The 12549-nt window shown below is 26.1% G+C and overlaps 1 protein-coding gene across 7 annotated transcripts in view; it reads right to left on the minus strand.

Annotated features, from left to right (window-relative positions):
* Positions 1-2085: 2085 nt before the first annotated feature.
* The window catches only part of LOC129965850 (guanine nucleotide exchange factor DBS-like), a 103271-nt gene continuing 92807 nt past the window's right edge, over positions 2086-12549 (minus strand). For 4 of the 7 annotated variants that reach the window (XM_056080081.1, XM_056080084.1, XM_056080083.1 and 1 more), the window contains 10 exons: positions 10802-10900; positions 8960-9052; positions 8758-8877; positions 7928-8125; positions 7375-7476; positions 7203-7281; positions 6958-7033; positions 5054-5270; positions 3796-4027; positions 2087-3314 (listed from right to left, as the gene is read on the minus strand). In XM_056080081.1, the coding sequence (XP_055936056.1) occupies positions 3223-3314; positions 3796-4027; positions 5054-5270; positions 6958-7033; positions 7203-7281; positions 7375-7476; positions 7928-8125; positions 8758-8877; positions 8960-9052; positions 10802-10900 (1308 nt within the window). In that variant the 3' untranslated portion in view covers positions 2087-3222. Of the gene's footprint in view, positions 3315-3795; positions 4028-5053; positions 5271-6957; positions 7034-7202; positions 7282-7374; positions 7477-7927; positions 8126-8757; positions 8878-8959; positions 9053-10801; positions 10901-12549 lie in introns of all 7 variants that reach the window. The other 3 variants (XM_056080086.1, XM_056080087.1, XM_056080082.1) reach the window with 2 other exon arrangements.

A 12549-nucleotide genomic window follows, 5' to 3' on the forward strand; every position in this document is an offset into this window, starting at 1 on the left:
TGCATATTTTATTATATGCTTAAGATTTTTTTATTTGCATTGAATTTTGCAGATTATATTTTTTTCTTCATTGAAATCCGAGTTTTTAAAATTTCCTTTGAAAAAATATTTATGCTAAGAGCATTCCATTAAACATTTTGTATTGGAGATATCGAGTAGTACATGATTTAGCATTTTATTAGCTTTACTAGACAAAATTGCAACAATCCTTTTCAAACCTCATTGTAATTTATTCTATCATATCATAAAATAACTTTATATCTCTGAGGTGGTAATTATTAGAAAAAAAATAATTATAATCCCAGAAACACTAAGTACAGTAATAATGTAATGGATGTTGTTGATGTAAATGATATTAAAACAATTTTATAAAAAAATACCTCTTGTCATTTTCAATTCTGAAATCTTTCAATTTATTTAGTGTTTGCCACTCAAATCTGGAAATGCAAAAACAGCATTCATGAGCTAGTTATAATGAAATAATAATACTTTATAATTTTAATGAGTGGAAAAAGTAAGGAAAGGAAACAACAATTTATCATTACTTGAAATAATAGTATGTTAAAAGAAAGTTTAGCAGGACAAAATTTATATATCAACGATGGAGGTGGGGGAGGCAGATTTAATTACCTCTTATGCTTTTTGATTGCAAGTCAAAATAAAATATTTGCTGTCATAATGCAATCCATTTAATCATTATAAAATAAAAAGCATTACTTTATTATTATTATTTTTGCCAATTCATATATTCATCAAATCCTGCAGATTTTTTTTTGTCATTAGTTTTTTTTTTTTTTTCTTTTGGAACAATTTTATTTGTAATGCTGTCTTAAAAAAAAATAGAGTTCAAAAATGCAAATCTTTTTTTTCTGAATTGCTTTTTGCCTTTTTGAAACTACATAACACCTCATATGGGTTAATTTTCCATACTGAAGTAAATCTTTTGAAATCAGAACATTTAAAACACTTCCATAAAAGTTTATGACATACTTAGTTTTTAGACCAATTAAAGAATCTTCTTTCAGATTTTTAACTAGTATATACTTGTTGATTCTAAGTTCACTTTCCACAATCACATTACTATGTGACAACAAAGAATTATTTTTGAAACTTCCCAAACATCAGAAAATTCATCTGGCTTCAAAATATTAGAACAGAAGTCATCTAAACTAATTTTTTTTTCATTAAATAAATCCAGCTATGTATTCATTAAAAAAATTTTTTTTTTCAAATTCAATCTTTGCACATTGTGAACATGCCAGCGAAATTTGTGGCATGTTCATGAAAATAAAACACTGTCAAAAATACTCTTACCTCAGCTTCAGTAGCTTGTAGTTACTATTCAAATATCGGATTTTTTTCTTAAATTTTTTAGGATAATCAAGACCGAGAAAAGACTGCATTGTCAATTATTTATTTTCTATCAAAAATAAATTGTCTAACGTTTTTGTTTCTTCAATTATGGTTTTTTTTTGTGACTATTTTTCATTAAATGTTTAACAAGAATGAAAAGATTTTCCTATAAAAAGGCATTTATTCAGATATCTGAAATTTTTAAAAAAATGGCTGAAGGATGGTAGAATATAAGAAAAGAAGCTAATTTTAGTTAGTATCAATTAATCCTTACAAGCATTTAAAATATCATTTGTGACAGATCCAGGCAAATTTTTTTACTAAAATAGAAATTATGTATTTCTTTATGTTGTCAACTTGCAATATTTAGAAATCAGCAATTTTTAGATTAAAAAAAAAGAACCATGAAACTCAAATTTCTTTGGTCTTTTTTAGATGATTTTAAATTTCTCGGTGCTGCAACAACAATGTTATTTTAAATGGCTGCCCTGATCAAATCTTAGCTATATTAAAAAACAGTGAAATTTTTGAATTGAAGAAAACAATCAGACTAAACAAGTGACATATTAAGTACTCTTGCTATGAAATAAAAGCTTTTTGTTAGTGTAAATTTGTACTTATTTAATAAAAATAATACAAAAATAAATCAATTTAAATAGTTTATTTAATGTAAAAATTCTCATTTTCCACAAATGAATTTTTGAGTAAATAAAATTATAGACTAATACAAACTTGTGTTTTAAATTGGTAAGCCAATAAGAAATTATAATTTTTCAAAAGTAAACATTTCAAATACTATAGCAAGCTTCTCTAGAAGACTTAATTCTTTTTAAAAAATGAGTATTCAGTTAAACAGCAACATATTTTCATATTGCACCTGAAACTTTATGCTTTAAAAAATGGTATACAAAATTCAAGAAAAGAAATATTTTCTTTTTCTAAACTATTACATCTTTACAAAACATTTCATGCACAGCATAATGTGAACAATTAAGTAGTTCAATGGGAAATGCTCCATTTTAAGAAGTGTAATTCTTCAGTTGAATCAATAAAGCAAGCAGAGAGTGATAATAAATAGCCAAATACAATACAAATCATACACATATTTACAAAACATTTATACATCAAATATACAATTTTTAAAAATTGAACACCAACTAGAATGACCAATATGAAGTCACAACCTTAAAAACTATGATACTCCTGTGACTATTTTTCGAATGAAATGCATACAACTATACAGGGGCTACCAAATCAAATTTATTTACATTTTTGTACCTGTAGAATTTTTTTATAAACAAAAATTTGCATGCTCTGAAAATAAATTTTTTAAAAATATTTACATGATGCAAATCTTAAATAATTTTATTAATTTTTTCTAAAATGCTTTCTTTATCTTTTAAGTATATAGTAAATAGTATGAAAAGCAGCACTCCTGTGAATTACAGGAAATAATTATACATATATAAAATATAAATTTTAAAATTATTCACAAAAAAAATTACAAATTCCTCATTTATTTCAGAACACAAGAAAGGAATTTTTAGAAAAGGAAAAGGAATACTGCCTTAAAGTCATTATGCTAAAAAGCAGAATTTATCCTTTTAAACTTATTTTTCTTGTATTTCGATTTTAGGAAACCAGATTTAATAGTCTTGAAAATCATTGGTAGCATTTACTATAACCAATATTGTACTTGGATATCTAAGTTATGAATTTCACGATTTACACAGGGTACTAAGAGGTAGAGCTATTGATGTGCAAATGTAATTTAATGGAGAATTTCCATGTTATCTAACTGTCATGGATACTATTTTGAAGCCATATAAAAGAGTACAAACAGTTGTTGGATGATTGGACTGCTATTCATCATGAATTGACTGCCTCTTGACTTGTACTACTCATGTTACTAGCTACACTAGATTTACTAGCTGCACGCTGAAGGCTTCCACTACCTGAATCTAGCAAGAAAAAATTTCAGATATTAGTAACTAAAAATACTCATAATCGAATCTAATTACATATCTAAACATCAAATAGATATAAATATTTTATTTTAAAACTCTAAATTAGAAAAAAAAAAAAAGATTCAACTGATGTATTAAAAATTTTAAATTTTGAGAATGAAGCTAGTTTCTTAGTTATCAAAGTGATTTCTGTATTTTAATAATTCTTACAGAAATTAATGCCATAAAAGATAAATAATATGTTTCTACATGAATGAAAGGCGCTGCTACTGGAATTAACTGCCTTCTTTTAGAAACAGGACAATTTTAGATATACATATTCAAATAAAAAATATTTAATTTGGAACAAAAACAATGTATTTTATTTTTAATTTGAATCAAACAAAATAATGCAAGGTTCTAAGAAAGAAACTAAAATAATTTTTACATAAAGCATGTTGTGTTAAAATAATTATTATAAATATGTTGATTTTACCTTGACTACTAACAGATGGTGATGATCTGGAATTCCTTTTATTATTATGACCAACTGAAGGACCCAAATAAGATGCTGGGACCCAACCCTGACTTCCTGTATCCATACAACGAACATACCACCAGCCTGCACAGCCTATCTTTTCTGTTTCCACAATCTGGCCTTCATGCAAAGAGACTTCGCCCACATCTACAGCTTCATAGTCTCCGAGCACAACATACCTACCTTTCACCTGAAATAATATAGTCAATACGAAGAGGAAATTTAATGACAGATCTAATGAAATAAAAGGTTAAAAGCAGGCATCAAAACTTTTTTGTCTAAGTATTTTGTACCATTAATATTGCATTTGACAATTTTGCTACAATACAGCAGAAATCCTAGAACAAATCTAACATAAAATATGCTACTGCAGTTAAAGGTCATCAATATAGAGTAATAAATTGTGAAAGTAATAATATTTGTATAAAGAGGAATATGCATCAAATTATAAGCAAAACATGATCTTTTAACAGAAAATAATTTATCACGAAACATGTTATTTTTGGATATATAAAATGATTTTTTTACATACAAACTAAGAGCACCACACTCAATTCTTAGCCATGGAAGTTAATTTTTATCTTAATTATGATAAAAAGAAAATAACTTTTATATTTCAAGACATAAACATTATTCTAAAAGTTCGGATTAATATAAATTGATCTTATTTATATTGTACTATTGATTACAAAGTTTTTTTTTTTTTTTTTTTTTTTTTTAACTAAACATATAAGATAGTAAAATATTTCTAAAACTGGAAATTAGTAAAGAATAACAATGTAAATGATACTATTGATAGTCATCATGGTTGAATATAAATAATGGCAACCCATACAATTCATTTGTCATGAGTGGCATTATCTCCAACAATTTTAATGACACTTTAATGGCAATGTTCAAAAATATCAAACATTTTTTTTTTTTCAAATCAAGACTACCAACATTTTTTTTCACATCAAAAAGAAAAAAAAGCTGACAAAACTTAATGAAAATGCAAAATTTACTTCCATACACAAATGCAATATGCCCAATTTTGATTGCTAAGCCAGCTTTTTACTTAAAATATATTTGGTTTGTTGGTCTTTATTAAAGTAAAATAAAAAAAAAATATTGAAACATATAATTACATTTTTAATAAATCACAACAGAGAATTTAAATATAATCAATAAACAGACCAATAAGAAAGAATATCATATTAAAGAGAAAGAATATAACCTCTGCATTTTGAAGAAAGATATCTCCATCTTCATCTTCGTCTTCAGTTTGAGATAGCTCATCTGTAGACCAACCATCGTCTTGATTATCAAGATCTTCTTTTTGAAAACTATCTTCAGAGGTGAATGTTGCTCTTCTTGTTTTTTCACTTTTATCCAAAATATTGTTATTCATTGGGGAATTATTATCCCAACTTTGACTAGATACAACTTGTGCTCTGAAAGAAACCAGATATTTTAAGTTAATAACTCAGATCAAAAGCTTTTATTTTATATAGATGGAATATATTCAAAAGATGATTTCTTCTACACAAAAAAGCACTTTAAGAAATAGCAATTGTATCACTTTATGAAAATCTTGACATTTTATTTTACCTTTTAAATATTCAATCACACTTAAAATTTTCATTAATAAAAAAAATCACAAATTTTTTTTGAATATTTCAATAAATATAGACATTAGGGGTAAATTATTACTTTTCCTAATGCAAAAAGCACTGTGAAAAGTAGTATTATATTAATTATTAGCTTTTCAAAATTACTATTCTTCTTAAGCTAAAAAGATATCCATGCTGTTTGGCCCCTCCCAAGATCAAACAAAAGCTTTATCATATCTAAAATCATTTACCTCTAGATAATTGAAAATTGATTAAAATGGTTAAATTCCTTTTCTTTGGCAATCAATACACACTGTTTACCCCTTTTTAGATTCTTTAACTAATTCATTACACTTTTTACAATAATAATAGCAACAACAAGAAATGAGAATTTGTAGGTATTTCCATAAATTAAGGCAAGAAAGGGTTTTTTAATTGTTGACATAAATTCCCTTCTTTCAAGTTTTATAAGAAATTTTATTTTTGTTTTAATGATGAAAATAATGTAATAAATAGATTTGCTAAGGAATTATTAGGCTTGTAAATTGATTTATTTTGCAATTTCTCAATGAAAAAGCATAGTTTCCTAAATAAATACTCGAGACTTTACTTAAATAAATAAATAAAAAATTACATATAAATTCACTTAATTACATAAAAAAAATCAAAGCAGATAATTAAAATCAAAGCAGATCTCCACTCTAATATTAAAGAAGAATTTTTGTGTCTCAGTATTCTATAGTACAGATTGTTTTACCTAGATTTATCAAATTTATCACAAGTATATTTTGTAAGATTGGAATATGCATCCAAGAGCAATTTTTCTGAAATTTTAATTAATTAATAATTAAGCCAGATTTTGATATTTCTTCCCAATAACAGCCAAATATATTATTTTTCAAAAACTGATAATTATCCTTTTTTTAATAATCACATTTTAATGATACAAATTTAACTGTCAATGAATTTTTTTTCTAAATTTTGGCGAGTTTAATCCCCCTCCCCATTTTTTTCAATAATAGATTTTATAGTTGTATAATTTTTGTCATTCTGTGAAATATTTAACGAAAACAATTGTAATTTAAAAAAAAAAAAACTTTTTTTGTTTTTGTTTTTTTGTTTTCTGAAAGTTTAGAAAGATTTTTGTTAAATAAACGAATCTTGAAGAATAAGAAAATAAAATTATAATACTGTGAAAATTAGAAGATATCCAAACAATTAGTTTTTAATAGCACTATATAAAATGTAATGAATATAAACATAACAAGTGTTATTCACAATGTATGAAACATCATAAAAGGGTTTATATACAAAATGAACATGTAAAAAGTAGTAAAAAAAGCATAGCTTGATGTCTGTCACAATTTAATGCTCAAAATATTATTTGAAAGGACCATGAACATTAAATTATGCATAAGAGATGTAATTGAAAGTAAGCATAGGAAATATTCCTGGTGAGCCAGCTGATCACCAAAGATGGTTACTAAATAAATATAATGTAGATATTAAATTTTCAAAAACTGATTACCTTTTTGAAATAGGTGACTGTGAAATAAGTCCATTTAAAGTTTTTATTTTATCAGAATACATCTTTTTGTTTTCATCTAAAAAAAGAAAAAGGAAATAATTATATTTAAAAATTTAAAAAATAGCTCAGATAAAAAAATTATTAATCAATAAGAAAATTAAAAGTCATTTCGAACAAAAATAAAATTTTAAATTCAAAATACATTAATAGCATTATTTTTAATATTTAATATACAAATATTTTACCTTTGAGGTGCTCAAACTGCTGAAACAAAACTTTTTTAATTTCTGACACCCATTTCAATTTAACTTCAGGAGATGGTGCCTAAAAATATACATATTATAAATATATTTGAAAAAGCATATAAGTTTTAGTTAATTTTGAAAATAAAAATAAAGTTAAAAAAAGATATCTTACTTGTAATATATATATTTGCTTACGCCCATGAAGCCATAACTCAAATTTTCGCCCTTCTGCTTTGCTACCGTGCATGTTTTCAGTAAGTCCAATTTGAGATGTCTAATATACATAAAGAGTTAAAAAAAATATTATAGCAACGTTCGTATATTCTTTCACAATTGAAAAAACAAGTGCTTAAATTTGACAGAAAGAAAATATGAATATTTATCTGAGAAATTATGAATTAATTAAAAATAATATCAGTAATCTGCATTTGAGCATTTAATTCTTGTTTATGAATTTTAAAATTTATAGCTTCATAAAGAAATTATTTTTTTTCTTGAAAGTGAAAAGCATTTCAAAGGAATTAATATTTTTTCCAGAGAATATATTCTAACTTTGGAAATCTTTACTAAGGGATTTATAAATTCATAATTTTAATAACTTAGAATATATTTTTTAAAAATTTGACATTAAAGTAAAGTAAATTTTAATATAGTTAATAAAATAAAAAACAATTAATACTGGATAAACCAAAAGAAAGAAACTACTGATGTAGGTAAATACTTACCTTGAGAGCATTTTTAAAGGCATAACTCGGACTTTCTTCTCGGCCATATTTTTTAGTAAACAAAACTAAACCCTGGTACAAGAATATGTACCTTTGATGAGCTTTAAAACGCAGATCTCTGATGCGATCTTTTTTGTTTTCAACCCAGACATTGAATGGACCCTGAAGTAATAATGGACCATAATCTGTTAAGCACCCCTGAAAAATAACAAAGTATTAAGAAATTGTATAATCTACCTGAATTATTGCATATGAATTTTGTATATCAAAATTTTAAAATTCTTGACATTTAAAAAAATAAATGATTAATCTAATTTTAATTAAATAGACATAATTAATATTTTTAGGGATCTTTTTTGACTAAAATGATTTTTTTTCATTCAATTGCCACACTGGTATGCAGTTTTCTAAAATTAGATGATTGTCTATGTAATAAGTAAGGGTTTTTTTTTATATCAAAAAGGTTTTGCTCAATTTATCTAAAAAATATGAAAATAGAATAAAATGATTATTTTAACTGTAAAACAGTAATCTCATATTCTGTTAATATCAAATAATATCAACTAAAAATTACTTTGAAGTAATGTATAATACTATATTTGAAACAATTGATTTTGCAATATTATCAATTTTAATGCTGTTTCTGTTACTAAAATAGAATATAATTTTTTTAATAAATAAATTTACTGTTTTTAAACAGAATGAAATTTTTTTTACAATTTAGGACATAGCCATTAATTCTTTTTTTTATATATAGAGCTGTTTGACATTTAACCAACAATTCACATGAATAAATAAAAAAAAAATTATATTGAACTTGAAAAACTTACATGAAAACCAGTTATAGCTACTTGATGCATGCTATCATTCACATACTTTAGCACAGTTAACATAGTATCTAATGCTTCTTTAAGCTCAGTTATACTTTCCTCACAAAATTTAAGTAAATCCTAGGAGGGAAAAAAGAAATGTTAAAAAATGAAAGAAGATGCATTTTAATAATTAATTAGTAGCACAAATACTTTAATATACCTGAAGTAATAGTTGGTATTTGGTAATTCTTTGGACTGGCTTAAGTAAATAGGCACCAAGAGGCAATTTATGACCCAGATTTCTCTGGCATTCCTAAAAATAATTACACATTCAGAATTAAAAATTGTAATGATTTCTTCAAGCGCCGACTCTTTAGCAAGGAGTCTATTAAAAAATGGGAAGTTTTACAAAATAGATATTTGTGATTTTATGAAATTATGATAGAACTTTTCGTTAAATTATTTACTGATTTTAAAAGCACATGGAAAAAAAAACACTATCAAATAATACTTAATATTGGTCTGCACTCTGATATTTAATTCTGATGATTTAAGTTATAGATGAAATACATCAGAAAATGCAATGTGTGCGCACACCATAAACCGTTTCCCTCACCTTTATTATTAATAGAGATTATATAAAATTATACTAGTTTTCTTCACCAACATATATGCGAGAGTATTGTTGTTGTAAAACGAAACCACGCTTTTATAATTAGAGGTTATAAATAAGTTTATGTACCATACACTTTCTTATTCCTGTTAGAACAAGTTTGAGCACAGCCCGACCTGTGTGCTTTCTATGCATTGCTTTATTTATTTATTATGCTTTAATTTATTAATACAATAAATTATTAATTCACATGTTTTTTGGAAATTATGAAATTTATCATATTTATGTAAGCTTATATTCTTTAATGCATTTACATTAAGACAGACAGAAGACAGCTGTCTCCAATCTTCCATATTCTTGGAATCTTGAACTAAATAATGCTGACAAAAACTAACTAAACAAAATTGATGCTGAGTTACTCAGTTTTCACATGAAGTATATGTAACACATAGATGTAACATTTTTGGTTATTTAATCAAACATACCACTTTTTTATGATTATTTTCTTTTGAATGAAAGATTGTTGCTATATTTGGCTTTTATACCTAAACTGTATTAATAAAAACTGCAAATTTTTGTCGAAAGAAAAAAAAAATTGTTATAAATTCCGATTAATTGTGTATTTAACATGTCAAAATTTTTCTCACACTCACAACCAAAATTCCACCCTAAAAGTTCGACGCCTTAGACAAATGAACAGAATGTCTTTCTGTGGGGTGGACCTTGCTATCAAAAACACGGGGGGGGGGGGTACATAATGAAAGGGTGAAAAATAGAACATATGTATTGTTGAAATTTTTACATATATGCATGCTCTATCATGAACTTTTTAGGTGTCTGTAGCAAAAGTTTTATGAATTTGAATCTTTCTCAATTAACAAAAATGATGAGTATTTATTATAAAATACACTGCATATAGTTTATAAAATATTAAAAGATTCTTAGTGAAAATCAATAAGCAGTTAGTACAAAAACATCATTGCTGGCACTTTTCATTTGGTGCCAAAACATTAAATGCCTATCTATCATCTCAGAACAATTCCATTCTTCCTTTGTTATATGGATGAATAATTATTACAAGTAAATGGCCCAATTTACTACAAATTTAAAAAAAAATATTTTTTAGCATTCATAACAGATAGTTATAAATTTATTAAATAAATTAATGTTTATTTCAGTATGTTTATTATAACCTTGAAGGTGATCCAAATTTTTTTGAATTGCATTGCATATTAATTTAAAACCAATCTGGTAAAAATAATAACAATGAAATTGAACCTAAACTGCAATAATTAATTTTTTAACATCAGTATAATAAAAAATAAGTATAATAAAATACAAAGTAAAAAATTCCAATTATATTTTAAAGTAGTTCTAAGAAGATTTAAAAAAATTTATTATTTCCTTTTCCAAGAAAATTCTTAAAATAAAAAATGGAAATCTACAAACCTTGAAAAAGGGATTGTCGTCACCACATTGTCTGCGGAGGGATTCGGATTTAGGCTTGTTTAAGCAATAAATGCTATATAATTTATGGAAGGATTCACTCTGAAAAAAAAAGTTTCAACAATATTTTTCAAAATAATGATTTGGATCAAATTCAATTACTATATAGTTCAATGTCTATAAAAAATTAATGAAATATGGTCAACTGAATGTTATTTATATTTACAGTTTGATATTTAAAGCAGTATAACATTAAATTTGGATAAGTGAATTGTTTAAGTGCTTTTTATTCTAAATTTAATAATATATGCAAATCCAACAAATTTCCAGTTAGAATTACGAAGAATTAATAAGTAAGCTTCGTATCATAATCTGAGATTAAAAGAAAATCAGTTTAGTTTTCAAATTTTAAATCTTTACAAATTAAAACTGAAAAAGATTTAATATGTTAAATTGTGAGAAATTTTTTTAACCTAATATATATATAAATATAATTAAAAGGGAATTAATCTGAACACAACAACAATTTATAGAAAAGTAATTGTTAGATGAGACGGTGACTCATATAAAAAATGAGTAGAAACAATTTACAAAATTTAAGTACACATGAGAAATTTGCAAAAATCAAGCACAATGACCATATGCCAGGTTGAGACAAATTATAATATAGTCGGGCTCGGTATAACAAATCTTTATTTATCAAATTTCGAAATTCTTCTTTCCTGATCAGAATGGAAACAAAACCCCCTATACAACAAATACTAAATACCGAATCAACAAATTATTACAACATACAAAAAAGATTTTTTTTTTGTTAGTTTGGCTTAGAAAAATATTGGATTGCTTTTCAAATGACTACGCCGGCGTCCTGGCATAGGGGTAGCGAGTCTTCCCCGTGATCTGGGCGTCCCGAGTTCGAGTCCCGGTTTGGGCATGGTTGTTCTTCTGTTGTTCTATCTGTGAGATGTGTGAATGTGCCCTCCTGTAAAAAGGGGTTGTGCAAGCGAATGAGTGATGCGTGAGTGGCAAAGTCGTACTCTTGGCCCTAGCTGGCGCTGCTATAAAAAATAAGAGACGTTCCCCTCAGGCTTAAATCGCTGCCTTCGTAACAGCGGGCTTGTCAGTGGCAAGTGCCATAAGAAACAAACAAACAAACAAATGACTACAGCATCCATCTTGTCCAGAACAGATAAGTGATTAGTAAGTCCTTTCAGACGAATTATCATGTGAGGATAGGATAGAATTTTTTTTTCTTTTCTTCATCCATTCTACAATGCAGAGAAGTGATGTGTATTGAGTGCTCGGTTTTGCAGAACGTTTGATTTTTGAAGCATTCTGTAACATGACAGATTGTTGGAGACAAAAATGTTTCACATAGAGTGAAAAGCTTAACATTTAATTCAACTTTAACAAAAACTTGAGGCACAAAATGCTTTAGCAGATCGCCTTGAAACCTTGACGGCAGCAGCATTAGCTGAAATTGCTAAACAATTAGCAAAAATTGAAGAAGATTCTGCAGAATGTGGTGAAACATAGTGGAAAATAAAATCATTGAACACTTTTCCTCTTTTTATTCTTGAATCTAACTTAGTGGAATGGTTCAGCATATTTTGTGCCAAAAAAATAGACATTAGAAGGCCTCTGATCAATAAAAAAAGTCTTTCAACTTGCTGCAAAGAATAATGCGAAAGACTCTTCTGTACCCAATGATTGGATCTACCATTTAAAGAAAAGATGTTCCGAATTCGAAA

Source organism: Argiope bruennichi, chromosome 4 (assembly GCF_947563725.1).
Source record: "Argiope bruennichi chromosome 4, qqArgBrue1.1, whole genome shotgun sequence".
Lineage (NCBI taxonomy): Eukaryota > Metazoa > Arthropoda > Arachnida > Araneae > Araneidae > Argiope > Argiope bruennichi.